General features: G+C 36.5%; 1 protein-coding gene across 7 annotated transcripts in view; it reads right to left on the bottom strand.

Annotated features, from left to right (window-relative positions):
* Positions 1-2,131: 2,131 nt before the first annotated feature.
* The window catches only part of SLC4A10 (solute carrier family 4 member 10), a 362,931-nt gene continuing 344,895 nt past the window's right edge, over positions 2,132-20,167 (bottom strand). For 5 of the 7 annotated variants that reach the window (XM_053596756.1, XM_053596752.1, XM_053596757.1 and 2 more), the window contains 4 exons: positions 12,447-12,514; positions 9,093-9,209; positions 8,215-8,253; positions 2,401-3,492 (listed from right to left, as the gene is read on the bottom strand). In XM_053596756.1, coding sequence (XP_053452731.1) covers positions 8,241-8,253; positions 9,093-9,209; positions 12,447-12,514 — 198 coding nt within the window. In that variant the 3' untranslated portion in view covers positions 2,401-3,492; positions 8,215-8,240. Of the gene's footprint in view, positions 3,493-8,214; positions 8,254-9,092; positions 9,210-12,446; positions 12,515-20,167 lie in introns of all 7 variants that reach the window. The other 2 variants (XM_053596759.1, XM_053596755.1) reach the window with 2 other exon arrangements.

Below are 20,167 nucleotides of genomic sequence, written 5' to 3'. Positions count from 1 at the left end.
ACTCCTAAATAACATCAAACACCTAATGTTGCAATGGTAGGTTGAAATATTGATAATCCCTACCCTGCCAAGTCACCACAACCACATGTAGTACCCGATGGTGTCAGCTCGACTGTGCTTGGAAGGGAACACAGGGGAAGCTACACACCACTGGAAAACTAATGCCACACATTTGTACAGATAGCGAGAGCATAGATAGGTTTATTTTATGTGATATTGTAATACAATGTTGTTGTTGTCTACACAGTTCATGCTCAAGAACTGTGCAATCGAGTTCCACCAAAAAAAAAAAATCACACACAAAAAAACTCTCATAATGTTTTAAGTAAGTTCACAGTTTTGTATTAGATCGCATTCATAGCTGCCCTGCGCCACATGCGGACTGTTCTTGAAGGGGCTGACTACAGCTAACCTCTCAATGTAGATACTTAGAGAATCATCACATTATCCAAAGTATTCTCATAAAACTTTCAAATGATGATTTCATTTCATCATGTGAATCTATGACATGTAATGGATATATTGGAAAAATTGGAGAGCAATCTTGCAAAGACAGTAAAATAGACAAGTGTTGGGGGCAAATGGGCTAAAGTTAAAACAAAACAGAGGTAAGTTAGTGCAAATAAAAAACAGAATAAGTCACACTTTTAAGAGTCAAGAAAAATCCTGAAAGATCTAGGCCCAGTATTAAAATACAAGTTGTTTGCAAATCCTCAGAGGAAAGTTTCTATCATACCATAGATTAAAATGTCATGCAAGGGACATTCAGCTTATAATCAGGAAAAAATTTCCCAATATTATAGGATGTTAAATACTGACAATTACAAAGTAACTCTCTAAGATAGCAGTTATCTCCACGACACACTGCCAGATGGCTATAAAAGAATTATGGTCCCATCTGACTTTTGTAAAAAAATAGGGAGGAGACAACTTTTAGGAAATCTTTCCCCACAGAAGTTAAAAACAGAAGTGTAAAACAAAAACAAAACAAAAAAACAGAAGTCTAGAGTTCTAATAATGGGGAATCCTACTCATGACTTTAGAGCTTTTCACTGGTCAGGGGAGTAATATCCTCTGTGCCCATTTCTGAGAAAATGAGAAAATATACACTTAGAAAGTTCTCATAATTTTCTGTTCATAAAATTATGATATTTTACTCTTAAAACATGCTCTTGAAGGTTCACATCCCAAGCTTTCTTGAATTTAAATATTATGTTCAATCAAAATTTTCTACACTGATTAATTAATATGAAGAAAAAAGACAAGACAGTTTGTTTTATAATTTATAAAGCACAAAGAAATTAGTTAGGATAAATATTTATTTCCACATAATGTTTCTTAGTTGTGAAAAAACACAATATCCTAGCCACATTTACACATTTTTTAAACTTTGCACTAAATTACATTCAAGATCATCAGTAATTCTGACCTGGAATCTGAAATTAGGAGTAAATATATAACACTACATTTTTCTTATATTTTATATGATTTCAAAATATTAGGATTAACATAGGTATAGCATTAAAATTCACACAAGAACAAAATGACTATAAAAATACTCAGAAATACAGAATCTCATTGGATATGATTGCTTATTCAACAGGCGATCATATGGCGGTTTTGACTCACTATGATCATTTTAGCAGAGCTGTTATTAAAATATTAAAACATGAAAAGGCTGCTTCTGGGACCGACCGGCTAAATCATAAAACAATGGAAATGTTTACAATATAGTATCCGTATTATAAAATACACAGAGGCAATACACTGGAACAAGAAGTTTCTGTATTTTCATCAGCATTTATAAATACAAACTTTATTAACTGCAAATTCTTTTTCCCATAATTTTTAAGGTCACATTCCATAAGAAAAAAAAAATAACCCCTTAAAGAGTTTTGAGGGTAATTGTAAAATGTATCAAAAGGTTGAGCCTAATAGAAGATTTGTTTATTTTTCCCCCTCATTAGCTTAGTCACAAGAGGAATGTTGTTTTCACTTTTTATGTGCATTTACGGTGTACATAATTAATAGTCTGGAAAAGCCACAGGGCTCTGAATTATTGTGAACTTGAACACTGAAGTATTATACAGTTGATGATTACTGATCATACTTAGGAACCAAGAACACTGTGAGATTTAGTCTTCATTAATTTCACATTCATCTAAAATGAAATAAAATTGTATTTTTCGTAATACTCAAAAATTCTTTTTTTTTTTTTTTTGGAGACAGAGTCTCACTTTGTCGCCCTCAGTAGAGTGCTGTGGTGTCACAGCCCACAGCAACCTCCAGCTCTTGGGCTCAGGTGATTCTCTTGCCTCAGCCTCCCTCCCGAGCAGCTGAGACTACAAAAAATTCTTAACTGTCCTTCCCCTTGTATTCCATTTGGACTGAAATACAGAATCTAAAAATTTCATTTAAAAGATTGTTTCCCACAACATGCATTTAAGTAAAAAGTGGAAAAAATCTTTTGAGAAAAAAAAAAATTATAATTGGAGACCTGTTGGTCTAACATTAGAACATGATTGAGAACCAGCGTTAAGCAGTGCATGACCACTAGCAGCAGATAACTGTACAGGAGTGGAATTTCATGTACAATGGTTCACCATGTGCTATTACACACATACGTATATAATAGGTTTATTTGGAAAACATATGTTGTCAATGGGAGAGGAAGGTAACAGCATATTTCTGGTAGAGGTTTATATTGAAAATCCCACAAAACTGTTACAAAGTTTTTCTAAAGCATTTCATACAAGCCCAGTATTGGATCATGTAGTCGCAACTTGCATTTTAAGCAAATACTCTTTGACTCCTTTGCATCCTATATGATTCTTTTTAACAAATTGTGAATAGATTTCTATATATTTTTTCAAATGACTTTAAGTTTCAGTTACATATAAATTGTTAAGTAGTAAATGTATCATATTAAATCAAGGAAATCCATAAATACAATTAGTAAAAAATGCTTTCAAACGAACTTTTTGATTTGGGTTTTTGGAAATGAGCCACTAATGCTAAGCTATAAAAAATAAAAAGAGGTAAGACTACCTTTCAAAATTCTTCTGAATGAAACTATCAGGCCCCTGCAGGTCACTCAGGTAGGAAAATACAAACGAGGTAAATATGACTTATCTCTTTGAGGAAAGCTATTGCTCTCGTAAAACTGACAAGAAGAATCAGCGTTTACAAAGGTCTAACATACAGCAAGGAACACACAGATTCTTGCATTACCTATTGTTTCTGCTCACAAGGGTGTCTGACTGCTCAGAAGTTTAAACACAGAAATGAAACAAGTATTGCACTACTTACATTGTGAAGGTGGATTTGGGATGACAGACAGAGTTTACAATACATGATCAAAGCGGTTTTATTAATAATTGTGACACTCTTCTCATATATATGTAAAAAATAAATTGAAGATCAAGTCATAGACAAGTCTCCCTGTCAACACCTTTCCCTGAGTCAGCTTTCTTCTCTTTTCGGCTTTCAGTGCTATAGGGGGAAAAAAGGAGAAATGTATTATGGCAATCCAGCACGGCTACAGTGAGATCTGCTTTCTCAGACACAAAACCCATCAATCCCAAAGCATCACAAGGGCCCTGAGGCATCACTCTCTCACGCTGCAAAGCACAGATAGACAGCAACAGTCAAAATCCTCTGCACTCAGTGAGGTAGAAACCAAGAACAGCAGAGAGGGGGAATTCAGAAACAGACACTACAAAACAAAAACCAGACATTTTTTAAAACAATTCCAAAGGCATGCACGATTAATACCAGGATCCTCATTTGGGCAAATGACTCACTGATGATAGCTGAAAATGTCAACCATGCCCCTATCTTCAGAGAGCACCAATTCTGGTAAATGACATCAACAAGATGTCAGAGTAGGCATTTCTGGGCTCTGCCCCAAGTGGCTCATCCTTTTTGCATGGACTAGATCTTGACTTTTGGTGAGGACTGTACCTTGGTCAGGTAAGGAAGACACTGGTCTGAAGGACAGGTCACCAGGCTCTCTGCTCTCCAGACATCTGTGTGTCTCTTCACAGACAAATCCTTACTTACTCTGTGCATCAAGGGAAGGATGTTTCCCTTCACTCCTTCTCAAATAAACTCATTCCCAAGTGGCTTCTGTTTAATCTATCTTCCAATTAACTTTACTGACTCTACCATTTTTTTTCTATTTTTTCAATACTTTTCCCCTGTATATTTTTCTTACTCTTACATTAACGGTTCTCATGGAAAATTCAAACAATGCCTTCATATGAATCTAGAGTGTATATTCCAGAGGATGAAGAACTGCTCCCTCCCCAACTCCTTCGAGCCCAGAGCAAAGCTCTCTACATCCAGGCTTCTCTGTGAACTCCCCCCTCCACCACCGCTGACATCAAGGATGACCCACAACCAGCTTCTGAGGCCCCGAAACTAGAAGAATTTACAATTTTTACTGTTAGCTTCAGCCCTTAATATAGATTTATGAAGCAGTTGATCATGGGGACACCCTTAGTTTTATAAATCTTCTCTAAGGAATAAAGTAACAATACTCTATTTTTTTCTCTGGGGCCTTCTGTGCAGCTTTCTTAGTGGTCAATAACTCAGACACATTCTTAGAGTGTGTTTTTTAAATTGTTTTTCCTCCAATTCAAGCTAGAAACAGCCCTTCTCAGTTGTCACCACTACCCGGCACCATCAGGTAAGAAGTGCCGGAGCTTCTGCCATCTGTGGCACGCTGCCAGCGCTGAGAGCTGGTGTGAGCGCGTGTCTATGGCGCCCGGGTTTGTGCCTGCCACACTTCTCAGCATACACTCCTTACAGGTCAGAGCAAAGCAACTCTTCTCTCTTTTCTTTTCTCCTTCCATGAGAAGAGATGACAGTGTGCACATGATGTGTTGGGAGCCTTAACTCTGTATTTTTAACTCCTCTATCTGTATGACTCACTTTCTTCCACTTTAAGTTCTTTTTATATGACAAGTGCCTGCTCTCCTGCTTTCCAAATTAACTTTTACTTAGGTACCTGGCTCCCAGTCTTTTCTGCTAAACAAAGCCAATGAAAAGGGGCAACCCTAGGCTTGGTTTTGAAAGATCTGGGTTTAACCACCAGAAGCTAAGAATGAGCTAGATGACCTTGGCCTAGTTATGTAATCTCTCTGAAATTTGGTTTCTTCATTTGTAAAATTAATTTTGGACTAGGGGCCTCTATGTCTTCTTCTAGCTCAAATTTCAGAATTCTGAGGCTGGTATTCTCAAATTTCAGTGCAACTCTATCTTTCAAAAGACAGAATACCAGATGCTATTCATAAGAACTTGTGGGGACAGAGACAAGGTCTCTACATATGCATAATTCCTATATACACAATTCTTTGAAAAGTAGGAGGTGTTTCCTAAACTTTTGATAAACAAACGAGTTTCTAATTGCACTATTCATCACCAAATAGTGAATAAAAAGATTCAGAATGTCAATTTGATCTGCAGATGTGCCCTGCTTTGTTTATATTGGGTGTCTGGTTGTAAAACAATAACTGATTAAATGACTGGATTTTTTTTCTCCATTAACACTATGGTTTTGGTATCAGATTATATTTCAGCAAATTATGAAGCAGACATTTTATAACCAGATTAAGACTTCTCTGAAAAATATTCTCAATTTGAATCTTCTTACTGTTTGGCTATTGCTCCCTGGAATCTTTGTTATATTCACTTTTCTGGATGCCAATCAATTTTAGGTTTTGATTATAACAAATATATACATATATTACATGTCTATTACGTGTAACTCTAATAGATATATATTGTGTCCACTATGTGCCAGTTACTTTTCAAAGATGTAGGAATACAAGATGGACAATATTGTCTTTGTCTATGGGGAGTTAAAATTTAAAATATAAGGAAATAATATTTCAAGAGGGGGCAAAAAGTGGTCTGGTACTGTCATGCTCCTAAGTAATCTATGAAATTGTTACTTTTCAATGGCTCTAAAATGGTTGTTATGAACAATATTTACCAAGAGGTCATCAGAGAGCCTAGGCCTAGTAAATCAGAGCAAAGAAGGATAATCCAGGATAGAAGGTAGTGAGGAGTATTGGGGGTGGGGGGTCGGGAGGGGTCCCAGAGCCTAGTGTCTGCCGCTGAGGCAAAACTAAGTGCTATTTTCCCTAGCACTTCCAAGGACCTTCTCAAGAAACATTAATCTTGGATGTCAGTGTTATCAAACATAGAGCTGCTCACCTATTCTGATGCAATGTGGTTTTTAATGAGCCCTATTTCCACCAATATATTCAATGAGCAGCAAAGGTGCTTATCACATGTGTATATGGCTCTGAGATCAAAATCAGACATCCTCCCAATAGGTAGAACATGAGGTTAGTTATAGTCTATTCTCAGCTAAACTAGATAAAATATGTTTGACAACAAAAAGTGAATAAAATAATTGAGAAGGTACAACCTCTATTCCAAATTCCAAGAAAACATTTCTAGCATTTTCTCAGGCATATTACAGCAAGAGATGGGACAGACACAACTGGGGCAGAGCGTGTCAAAGGCTAAGCCAGCTTAGGACACAGGAGGCATAAGCCCTGGTAACCTGGTCTTTAGGCTTGTTTTTTTATTCAATAGATATGCTAACATTTTTATAGTTCCTGATCATTATATGTATGCTAAAGCCTCCAACAGATACTAAGAGAAAGCTGTAGTTTTGGAAAGGTATTGCTTTATTAATTTTCAGCGGTTTGAGGATTTCTGTAAGCTCTACCCTTTTTTCCCAGTTTCTACTATTATGAGGAAAAGACATTAACCACCAATCAAGAGATACCTTTCACATGGAAAACTATAGATTTGATCACATCAAAAGATAAGGAAAAATGTGTAAACTCTCATTCCACCATAGTGGAAATAGCTTTATTTCAGCGATAAAAAATAAAGAAGTACTATTTTATCACACATTAGTGAAAAATAGAGGTTTGAAGAAAAAGAAACAAGTAGTTAAACTGAAATTTAAAGGATAATCTATTTAATATTGGACCTAATTTAAAGCACATGGCATTATTCACTGGAGTTGATCCACTGTCTAAAATCATCATTTAAAAGAAAAACAAAACTTTTTTTTGTTGTTGTTGTTAAGTGTCACTTGACTTTAAGGAGAACCTAAAATATGTCATAAAAACTTCTTGAACAAAAGAAAAACAGGGTAAGAGTTCAGACTATAAATCCTATTATACAGGAAGAAAAACCATCTAGGGTTTGATTGGCTCAAATTCTCCACATATTTCCCAAGGATGGCATACTTTTTAGCTCATAAATCTGAATTTCACATTTTTAAAAAAATTAGATAAATGCTTGTTTTGAATGCAAAAGGGTCCACAAGTACATATTTCAATGGGCTCGAGAAATTATCCTTCTCATAACTCTGATTTTGTTCCAAGAGTTCTAGCAAAACAGAATTACTGTAAGAATTATCAGACTATCGCAGGGATTGTTGAGGAAGGGAGTTTACGAATGTTTTGGAATAAAATGTTACTTTTGCTTGAGCCAAGCAAAGAAATATGTGAAGGTTTTAAAGTCCTATTGAAAGGCAGAAAATACCCACCAAAAGTTTTTGAGAGAGCCTATTGCATAATATATATTAACCAACTCTGGAGTAAATTTTGGAGGTAGTTGAGAGACAGAATCACCAGCCTCTGGGATGAAGACTCTGAGCATTTGCTGTTTGTCTTGTTTATGGTATGGAGATGACACTGAAGCAACATGCCATTTTAGGATATATATATCATATAAATATACCAAAATATATGCCCAAAAAGAAACAAAGAAAACTCTCTGTAAATCTAATGTAGCCCCTTTCTCTAGACCATGTTTCCAGTGAAGTCTCATGAAGCTGGCTAAAGCTTACAGGTTTGAACACATGATGGTACACACATGGAAGCTCCTGGCTTTTCTTAAAAGGAAACATTTTCTTTGCTTTATCTAGAAATTCGATGGATTACTAAATACAGTTCTGTGACATTTGTTGATTTATATGTGATGTCAGACACACTTAAAGAGCTGAGTGGTTATAGAAAGGCCATGAAACTCAATATGATCCTGAATCTGAGCCCAAGACTCTCCATGCCTTTTGCCTCCCCAAAACTCACACAGAGGACATAGACTAACCAGATTTCTAGAAGACACCATTTAACAAAAGAAAATGCAACCAAGGAATAGGTTTCAGGGAACGGGTCTTACCTTTGGGGAATCAGCTTCTAGAGTGATTAGGAAGGGGAGCTTATGACAAAAATGTAATACAAAAATTAAGTAGAAAAAGTTAATTTAAGGTCATAAAAATAAAGGAACTTCATAATTATAGTAAACACTATTCGAAATCCCTTAATCACTCTTAAACAAGAAGAGATATTAGCATAATACAGGAATTCCTTTTTTTCAGATCAGCATCTGAGAAGACTGAATGATTTGAACACTTATTTATAAATTTTAAAAAATTCAGTTGGAAATCTCATCTTGATATTTAAGGACACATGCTTCCCCCAGCATGCACTAAAACTACCACCCACCACTATAGGAGTTGTTCACATGTTTACAAAGAGAAAAGTAAGAATGGATAGAATTCAGGAGCTGATAGTTTTAGGGTGAGATGATTAGAAAAGATCTCAGGGGTTGGAATGGGCAAGAAGAAATATATTAAGCAGGTAATCATCATTGCATATATATAATGCACATTGGCTTACAAATGAGAATGAGGGAGTATAAAATGTGGCCAGGTATCTAAGAGGGTCCTGGGAAATGGGCAGTAAAAAAGTAAAATAACATCATTCTGCAAACCAGTAGGCCAAAATTTAGTAATCCAAAATTAATATTAAAAATACCTTGTGCATTGGGGCTCATTTATAGCATCACTGCCCCCCCTCACTGAAATAATTTAGGAGTGAGCTTTTATTTTGAAAGGGAAATGTTGAAAAATATACCGTTTTAAAAAATTATTACCCACTTTATTTTCTGGAATATTTTAGATCTAAATTTGATGGACACCAATATTATTCTCTTGCTAATGGATTTATGTTAAAAAATGGAATTAGTGTAAATTTTGATTATTTTGAAATTCAAACCTTTTAGAAGGAAAGCTTGACTCCTTATCTTTTGAGTTATCGGCAGTAATCAGAAGGTTCCTCCACAAGGCAGTCTTCGACATTTCATCAGAAATATTGATCACAGACGGGTCCTCTCTAGATAGAAGTTTACCCAAAATGAAATAATAAACAATAAAGAAGTAACTGCAGTTATTCAATGACAGAATCTAAATAGAGGACAACCTTATGTCTTTGTACAGTATGTTTTCCCATTTTTTTTTTATTGTGGTAAAGTACACATAACATAAAATTTGCCATTTTAACCATTTTTAAATGCCCAGTTCTGTGTTATTAAATACATTCATAATGTTGTGCAACCATCCCTCATATCCATCTCCGGAACTCTTTCTATCTTATAAAACTGAAACTTTTATAAAACCGAACACAGTAAACACTCACTCCCTTTCCTCCTCCTCCCGGCTCCTGGAAACCACCATCCCACTCTCTGTCTCTGTGATTTTGAACACGTGCCTCAGGTAAGTGGCCTCATAAAGCATTTCTTTTTGTGACTGGGGTATTTCACTTAATGTAATGTTCTCAAAGTTCAGCCACATGGTAGCGTGTGCCAGAATTTCCTTCCTTTTAAGTCTGAATAATATTCTATTGTATATACATGCCACATTTTGTTTATTATACAATATTTTGATAATTAAAATGGAGAAGTATTATATATTTTAGTTATTAAAAAATTGTAAAAATTAATGTAAATAAAAGCTTAAGCTGTAAGATACTTATGTGGCCTGCAATGTTCTTAATTCACTTCAATTTAATAGGAATTAGGCTCTGCACATCCATTGCTTAAGCTCTTGTTCCTAACTTTCACAGCATCACCGTTTATTTACCTGCTGTGCTCAGACATGTCAGTGGCTCCTCCTTACTCACTCTGTTGCCAAGTCCTTATAATGGCCCGTAAGGCCCTGTTCTCCTTCCCACTCTAACTTCACCTCCTGCCATCGCATCCCTGCTCCCTCCTCTCTGGCCACAAAGCAATGGCTTGTTGACTGCTCTGGAACACCACCGGGCCTGTTGCTGTCTTGGGGCCTGGTAACATCCTTCCATCTGCTAATAACATCCCTTCCCATGGGGTGACCATTCCCCTCCTTTGTTCAAATGTCACCTTCTCAGACAGGCTCGCTTTGCTCTACTGCAAAGTGCTATTTCCATCCTCTCATAGCACTTCGATCTTTTTTATTTGTTTTTTGTTTTGATTGTACTTTTCATAATGTGAAATACCATACTACATGACATACTCATTTGCTTATGTCTTATTCTGCTCGAATATAAGTTTCATGAGAGCCAGGCTTCTTGACCACTCTTTCGCTGCTGTTCCCCTAAGAGTTGAACCTTCAGCTCTCACTCAATAAGTATTTGTTGAATAAATGAATGCAGCCTGTGTATTTGACAGAAGTCTTTCCAAATACCCTGGGGGAACCTACAATAGCAGGGCCTGTACTATGCTGGGGGCTCTTTTCACATTTTAAAAATGGTACCAATTACAAGTAATATTAGGATGCTCCACAACATCTCCTGGGCTAGAAACCTAAACAAATGGCAGCAGCAAGAAATCACAAACTGAGTGAAAGAGAGTTTCAGTAACTGAGAGAAAAGCTCTCACTTTACTACATGCAGGGAAGAGATTCTGCCATGGAAAAATCCTATCTCCAGCGACCCTACGCTGACCTCACGTGACCCTCATTGACTGTTATTCACAAGAGAGTAATGAAGTCAACTTTTAAGAGGAACAAAACTCTGGATCTTCCTTCCTTGCCCCATTGAGAAACATGTTCTTTAATTCCTCTAATCCCTTCATCCCTTAGTCTCCTGGAAAGAGTTTCCTAGTAACAAAGAATGAAGAATGAAGAAAGAATGAAACTAATTTCCAAAAGTGTCTTGAGAAATAAAAGTTTTTCGTATTATATGAAGAAGAGTCTTGAGTCTTGAAAGAGCAAACTCTTAAAAATGCTAAATTAAACAAAGCTAAACATGTGTTTTAAAATATGTAGTACTACTTAGATTGTTTCATATGCTAATATGCATTGTGAATTTCCAAACTGGAATGTAGTTATGGAACATTTTCCAAACTTATTTAACCACAAAGCCCTTTTGAGAGTGGTACCACATGAGAGGCGGTGTCTACAGAATATACTTGGGAATATGCTGATTCAACTACACAATCAACAGGATTTTAAAATTTAAATGTTGTAAAAAAAAAAAAGATAAAATGCTTTCTATACTTGTACTCACCCTTAAGTGGTATGTAATTATACTTCTTGAAATTCTAGGGAACATGATTTTAGAGTCAGACTCTGAAGATCCAGAAGATTCTCTCCTATCTTATTTGTCCACACTTTGACAAATTCCTTTCTCTGACAAAAGACTTCTCTATTTTCTTTTTTTTTTTTTTATTGGCATAGTCTTTAATTGTCCTTAAGCACATTGAGGTAATAAATTGGGTACTAAATGGAATATTAAATAGAATTGCAGAGGGAAACTATTTAAATTATACTGAAAGGGAAAGAAAAAGATAATTTTGGCTGAATACTTGCAAAAGTTTTTATTATAACATGTTCCTAAGAATAATAAGATACTATTATAGTCTAGTTCAGGGGTAGAGGGAAGCAAGAGGGGTGAGGGGGGAGAATGTATGGCAGAGGGAGGGAGGGCATGGGGTGGGATCTCACTTAATGTGCACGCCCCCTGGGTGAGGGGCTCTTCTACGAAAGGAACTTTGCTCTGGAAGTGAGAATGGTGTAACCTAAATATTGTACCCTCATATTAATTTGAATAGAGTTTTTTAAAAAAAATTTTATTATAATTTACAGTAGTTTGCTTTATTTTGCTGTATCTTTGTTTAAAGAAGATTAACGTATTTTGGAGAACTGCATAAATATTTCCTAAAATGACTGACATGACTCAATCCTTCCACTCAAGAAACACATTATTTCTTTGAAAATGCCTTTTTTAGAGGCAAATTCACAGAATTAAAGCATTTATCTATGAACAGTTTGGTGAATATATATGTATCTATACCCAAAGCAAATCTATTTTTCATATATATTATAAAATATGGTAAGAAAATACTTCAGATAACAGCTCCCATCCTGCTTCCTTGTTTGCAAGTATACCCAAATAGCAAATAGTCAGTCACACAGCTAATCCTGGCAGAACTCAGTACTGGGACTCAATAATCTAATCCTTATTTCTCAGTTCTATCTACTCTAACACAACTTCAACAAACCTACATGGGAGGCCACGCAGCATGAAATTCTCAAGTACAGTACATATCAACACATTTCGTTACTTAATTGTTGTGTTTTTAAATTTACATCTTACCTGTAATGTCCTTCCAATGGGAGTTGTACTGTGCCCTCATCTTCCATAGCTAGCATACTTTGTTCTTCCTGGAAAGACAAATGTGAAATATACAGAGTGAACCTGATGAATCTCCATTTTACATTAAAGAAGAAACACAGATTAATGTTTCATTATCTCATTAACCTCAGGACCTCCCACTCTGTTTGCATTTATTAATGTCAGCGCAGGTCTTTTCCATAAAGTATCAACTACTAAGAACATAAGTAATTAATGAGAGTCTCATAACACAAAGTAATTTAAATGCTAACAACAATCTCCTTCACGTCACTCAATGAAAAACTGGTTAATTTCCAAGCACATTTTTAAAAAAGTAATCTACATTTACAGTGACACAAGTATGGGTAACAGTAATATAATCAGTTCTAGTGTTATAAAGTTAAGATTATATTCTCAGAATGCTCTGTTAGGAGGGAATGAGGACTGTGCTCATAGCAGTGGTTCTCAGACTTGAGTTTACATCAGAATCACCTGGAGGGCTTGTTAAACATATAGATTGCTGGGTCCAACCCCCAGGGATTCTGACTCAGTGAGCCTGGAATATAGAGGCCACAAGAATTTGTAGTTTTAACAAGATCCCAGGTGATGATGATTATGCTGGTCTGGGGACCACACTTAGACAATCACTGCTCTTGAGACCTGGAATGAGACAGTGAGTGTATCTTCCTGCATGGATCAAAACACAGGCGTGCCTTGATGGAGGAGAGAACTAAGCAGTTTGACTCCACTTAGCTGCATTTTAGTCTTCTACGCCTCAAATTTCTACTGAGGGTGATAATATTCTACCTTTCTCCAAAGGGTGGAAATACTTCACATAGTCATACACACATTTCTTCCTATATAACATTTTTTAAAAACTGTATCTTTGGAATAAAGATAATCTTATGACTGGCTACCCATACTGAAATATCCTGGCTTAGTTTTCAAATAACTTTTGAAAGTTATCAACAAACTTTTTCCATGCACCAAAATAGACAGTTATCAATTGATTATAGCTCTTACTTAATGCATTTATTTTGAAATGGGTCAATTAGCATGGCTTAAGTTCGAACAATTGTTTTGAGTCATTTAAAAATAGCTCTAACTCTAGAACTAAAATTTTTAGATGTTATAGACATGAAGAACTAGGTGACCTCCTGCCTGAATGGAAACTGATAAGAGAAAATAGGGATGGCCCTGAAGGCTCTTTTCGTTCCCTCTTTTAGTAGCTTAGTAGAGTAAACTGGCCTAAACCAGCTTCCAGAGAGAACTTTCATTGATGTCATTATTCCTGGTGGACAAGGTTGTTCCTAGGGTCCTTGGCAATCAGATCTTGGCCCTCTACCCATGCACTCCATAATCTGAAAATCCCATAACCATATTTCTCACTACTTAAAGAAACCAAGTGTTTTCCAGTGCTTCTTCAACTAACCTATGAATATATAATACAATGTGGTGCAGGTCTCACTCACTCTTGGAGTGCTCTCCCAACCTGCAGGCCAAGGCAGACCCCTCTCTCTGAGACTCGGCGCACGCAAATCTATTAACTCTACTGGGAATAAATAGAAAGACCAGAGATTATGCAAGCTCTGCTATTTCTCTGCTTCCAAGCTTCCCCTCCAGAAACCGTATGCCATATTTATACTCAGTGGGGCTAATGGTATGTGTGTTACCCCCTTGCATTCCAGGAACGAATGTAATTGTCTTTCTCTGCTGTAATTCAAAGGGGTAAAGAAAAGGGCCAGTTAGGGCCCACTGGATAAGTTTTATTATTTGTGTATCTTGCCTCTTCCCCTTGTCATTTGACAGTACTATTTTTAGAATGAAATCAAGGTGTGTAGACAATACCATTGATTTGAAATTACCTTCAAGCAGTGCAGAACTGATCTGCAGCCTAGAATGAGGTGTGCCTTCCAACTCATATAGTCACCATATGCAGAATATTATACATACATTCCATAATCTTATTTGCACATCCTGAAGGCCATGGACAAAGCATGTGTATCATTTCAGGCAGAAAAGGTTACTCTTTCTATAGGAGCAATGATGATTACATTTAGTAATACCAAAGGCTATATAAGTAAAACCAAGATCCAAGCAAAATGCAATTCTTTCCTTGGTTGCCCACTGAAAGATGAAGTCCAGTATGTTACCTCCTGGATCCAGGATAAAATGTCAAGCCAGGTGGAAAGGTTAAAAAGGCAGTAAAGTCCCACAAAGCCTGCGAGAACAATAGTACAGTAATTGCTTAGGTTACCTGGCAGCAGAAAAGGAAAGCTCGAGATTCAATCTAACAGTAAAAATTGGACCCAAGCTCTGTGAACAATTTTGGTTTTTCTTCAGATGATTTTCCACTTTTCTCTCAAATTGCTTTCAATAATTATTTTGCACTCTGTGGCTTGTTAGCATGTGTGGGCTTTATACTAGTCATAATTCTATCCAAACAAAAACTCATCACCTCTAAAGATAGCTCTTCCAAGCCATGCTTATCTGAAGAGAAGGGTGGCAGAGCAGCCGCTGCCTCCAGTGCCAGAAGGAAGCCGGGTGGGCCCTGGAGCGTAGGGATGGAGGGCCGGCTGCATCCCGGCAGCACTGCGAGGAAGCCGTCACCACAATCACAACCTAGGTTCTCTCCATCACAGCAGAAATGAAAGAGTGAGAGCATAATGATGCTCATGGGTATCTGCCACCTTCCAAGTCAGAAGCACCTTAAATGAGTTCCATTCAGCACTGAGTTGACACAGCATCCATCAAAAATATGTAGAGTTCTCCAACATGGGGAGATGCCACAGGGATTATGGTCAAAATTTGCCCAAGATCCTTGCAGGGATATTCACTGTGACTTAAATGCCATCTTTTAAAAGACAGTCAAATGATTTTCAGATACAAAATAAGACAAGGACAATTCATGCTATATCCAGCAGGAAACTCAAGGCTTAGAAAAACAAACTTACTCAACAGCAGGTGAACATTAACTGAGCACGTATTATGTGACAGGCACATAGTGAACCAGAAGAATAATCCAGGGGCTACTAATTAATCCATGTAACAAATGATATACATGACAGGCTGTGTGCTAGGTACTAGGGAACAACAATGGAAACAGAGAAATAAGCCCTCCTGTTAGAGGACATGAAGGATCACCATGGAAAGCACCGGAGCAGAGGATATAGAAAGGAAGAAACTCTAGGTGGGAAGGAACGATGTAGGCCACCAGAAAAGGGAGGAATAAATAAGATGTGTTTGCAAGACAGCAAACAACTAGCCTGGTCAGAGCCAAAGGCCTTTGTGGAGTAGAAGTGAAAAATAAAATTGAAGTCAAATTCTGGTGTGTTTTGATAAGCAGGGTGTCATATATCAAATTACAGTATGAATCTGAATTGTATTTTGTGATAGCATAAAAATGACCATACGCATATCATGATACCTAACAAATGCTTCATCCTTTACCCACCTTTAGTGAAATGGGTAACATCTGTTAACTATAATCCATTTTTTCAGCAAAATCTGTATCTATACAGGAACGTAAGAGACTTTGAATATCTTGAAGCACAAACAGCTGAGAGCCGATGTTTACAAGGATGCTTAGAGTATTAGAGAGAAAATAGTCATCAGTTTTAGAATTCACAGATCTTAAGAAATGGAAGGGACTTTATAGGTCACACTCAAACTCTTTATTTCACCCAATATTAAAACAAAGTCTACAGAACATAGGAAGTGTTAAATCATTTCCTTCACCAATGACTAATAAAGTAGACAATGGTGCAAACATTACACACACACACACATATATATACATAAAATCTCTGAATATCACAAATGTTATATTTATAAGAAGTATAATTTCCATTCAGTAGAAGCGTTGATACATAAAACCACTCAATAAAAGCTGAAAAGGAAAAATAGGGAGGGGTTCCACATAGAACTCATGTAAATACATGGAGGTAGCTTATTTTTCATCAGAATATTTGATTCAGTTTTTCTAAGTGATTATACATACACTAGTATAAATTTTAAAATTCCAATAGAGTATTCTTGTATTTAGAAGATAGTATTCTGGAGATCCAGATTCTGTGGTTTAAGGAAAGGACTTACCTTAAAATTCAGCATGCATCAGAATCACCTTATTAAAAAAGATGGTTGCCCCATCCCCAGAGTTTTGATTTAAGAAATCTGTAACAGAGCCCAAGAATTTGCATTCTAACAAGCTGCAAGGTGTTGGCTGATGCAGCAGAAGTTCTAGAACCACACTTTGGAAAACCACTGCTAGAGGAAGAAGAATAGATTTGCACCACCCTATGATTCAGCTAGAAATGATATTGGTCTGTGTAGTAATTTGGCCACGATTACCAATCCAAAACCAGTTCTGACCTTTCTTAGTAGTAAGACATCCTCTGCAATTTTTTTCAGTTGCTCTTGTTTTTAGGTTGATTTTATGCTTTCTTGACTTTTTTCGTGATTCTGCTTTATATAGATCAAAAAGATCTATGCCCTCTTTTTGTTTACGCCTATAGTGTGTATGTTAGAGTGAACTCCCAGTAAATCAAGAGTATCAGTATCATGATCATTTCCACAGAACTGAATTTCTGGAAGTTATCTAACATTAACCCTTTTCCCCCCGCCTAGAAGCAAACATTCTGCTGGGGCTTTCTGCTTTTAACAGTAGCCTTTTGACAAATATGAGCAATGTCCTAGAGAATATTTAAGTAGGAAGGAAGGCATGTTGGTACTCTGAGCACATTTGGACATCCAGAATTTGATTCTGCAGTCTTCCCTTTACACAGAGCAATGTGCAAAATGTCAGGGTTCCAATATTCATTTCTACCCTGATTATAATCCTTTCTTTCTAAAAACTGAAGCATATGCATATGCATATGCATGAAGTACATGAAAATTTGGAACAGAAGCTCTGCGACCTTGGACTGGCCTGTGTAGCTATTTATTCTGCTTCACTCATTATTGAATTTTAAGGTCAAATGAATGTTTTCTCAGTGCCATAAGACCAGAAATGGGCTACTGATAGGAAAACCCTGGAGGATAAAGGTACAAGCTTGTAACCATCATCAAAAGGACAAGAGGTGAGCCTACTTTAAATTCAAGTCTCAGGGAGCTGAGACATTTCTGCCATTTACCATCTTGCCAGATCACGATCAAAGTTACTCAATTAATTTGAGCAATTGCAGAAAGGCAACATTTCTGGAGAACTTGTCCTTAACATACAATTCCTTAAGGCTGGGCCTTGGTATGAGACGCCACGGTAAGATCATATCCTTCCATTGAGTCGGTCGTAAGCCTCAAGAAAACAAAAAACCAAGATCTGGGCAAATCAACCAGGAATTTAAGATTTAACATCATTTTCCTTATATCTTTCTACTCTCTTTACTGATCATATTTTTTTAATACTAATCCCAAACTAGAAAGTGAACATCATTAAAGTTCCTTTCTCTCTCCAGTCTGATAGAGAATTAGCTATCTTTGCACCAGTCAGAAGGATATTTTAATGTTCAATTATGGATTATTCTTGACTGTATTACTGGTTTTCTTTTTCCTTTCTATGTGATGAGGGTCACATGAAAGTATCACCATATTAATCCACCTAAGTTTTAAAGATGTATAAACCTGCATGGTTAATATGCTGCAAGGCTTTCCCCTCCAACTTGGATCTGAAGGTGATAGCTGTCACACTCCCCAGTAAATTCTTAATTGGCTTGTATCCCCTCAGAAAGCATGAGTTCTAGGAATTTAGTGATACTTAGTTACTTCTAATGTCTTTATCGTCATAATTGGAAACACCCACTGAAGTACAGTGGGTATACAGTGTAAAAAGATTAGCAACTCATTACTCTTTGCCCTGTGAGATTCATAAAATCCAAAATGCACATATGGCCCACAGGCATACAAGGGCCGCACATACACACCTGTATGAGAGGTTCTGGGCAATGGGAATAGCAAATTCTAACACATGTATGATTATAATCAAACTTGTTCCCTCTTATTTCTGAGGAAAATAAAAGGTAAACCTGAAATTTTCTTTGAATCATAGTAGGGAAGAATTTTAAACATAATGAGCAGATTACATATCATTTTTCAGTTTTTGAGGTTCTGAGGGCAAGACTGTCTGGTGGTATGAGTATCACCTAAGGACAATGTTATGAAAGAGAGATGAGGACGGCTGGCAGACTGGCTTGCTTATCCTACCAGAAGCAGTAAAGGCATTTGAAAGAAAATAAAAGTAGAAAAATAAAACAAAATGATATATCGATGTTAATTCTTGAGCCTAATCAATAGTACAGTAAGTCCTCACTTAAAGTTGTTGATAGTTTCCTGGAAACTGCAACTTCAAGCAAAACACATATGATGAAACCAAATTTACCTCAGGCTAATTGTTAGAAACAGGAGTTAAGTTCCTACCGCACATTACTGATCACAAAAATATTACTAAACTTCTAAATACAGACTTAAACTACTTTTGATATTAAACATTGAAATCAATGTGAGCTATATATACATCAAGAAAGATGAATAAAAATGAGTAAGGAAATGAATTACCCAAATCCTGATGATTCAATGAGTGATGGTGGGTATAGAGGTGATGGGTTAAACCAAGTAATAAATGTTTGCAGAGCAAAAACATTAAGGAGCACATGCTACCACCACACAGTTCAAAAACAGTAACAAATATGGACTGGTTTGCTGAGCAATTTCATACTGCACTGTTTGTTATTGTGCATTTGTTATTCATTTTTTCATTCATTTCCCAACCTGCTTATTCCAGTTCAGAGTATGCATATCCAGAGCCTCTCCCAGCAGCTTAGGGTGCGAGGCAGGAACCCATCCTGGACAGGATGCCACCCCATAGTCACCCCATAGTGGAGTGCGCGCGCACACACACACACACACACACACACACTCAGACTGGGAACATATGGACATGCCAATTCACCTAAATGGCACACCTTTGAGATGAGGAGGAAACCAGAGTCCCTACAGAAAACCTACGAAGATGTAGGGAGAACTCTACATAGACAGACAGTGGCCCCCACTGGGAATCGATTTTTTTTCTCATCAATGATGTAACAAAACAATGTTATTTGAGGACCTGCTATACCAAAATTATCAGAAGATTTAACATAATCTTCTGGATAATGGAAGAGAAGCTCATAGACATTGAGTTCTGTCTTCAAAATTATTTTCTTTGGAATTTAAACCTTCTTGGAAATTGTTTTAATCTGAGTGATTTTAATCACATGAAGTATGGATAACCTAAGGCTTTAGAATTTCTATATTCTTGTGCCCATCTTATTCAAATTTCACTGGAGCCAAATTCTGTCATATTTTTCTTGAATGATATATGAAGATAAGAACAAATATTTACTAAAGCCCTAAAAGGAAATAGAGAGTATCAAAATATACTAAAGGATTATTTTTTATAGTACTCCAGTACTTAATAAGTATTATTTATAATAACTCTAATACTTAAATAAGAATATATTAAACAGAAAAAAAACATAATATTTTCAGTGTTACAGTAACATTACTAATAGTATGATTCTAAGTATACCTCTACAACATTTGGAAAAATTAATCTATTCATACAGAATTAAGATGTGTCATAATGATCATTCTCAATGTATGGGAATCCATTAGCAGTGATGGAACACCATGGAAAGTGAAGGAACCATCAATCACGTACTCTACAGCCA

This window comes from Nycticebus coucang, chromosome 7, assembly GCF_027406575.1.
Source record: "Nycticebus coucang isolate mNycCou1 chromosome 7, mNycCou1.pri, whole genome shotgun sequence".
Classification (NCBI taxonomy): Eukaryota; Metazoa; Chordata; class Mammalia; order Primates; family Lorisidae; genus Nycticebus; species Nycticebus coucang.
The sequence above is the reverse complement of the archived record's forward strand: the minus strand, read 5'-3'. Positions and strand labels throughout refer to the sequence as shown.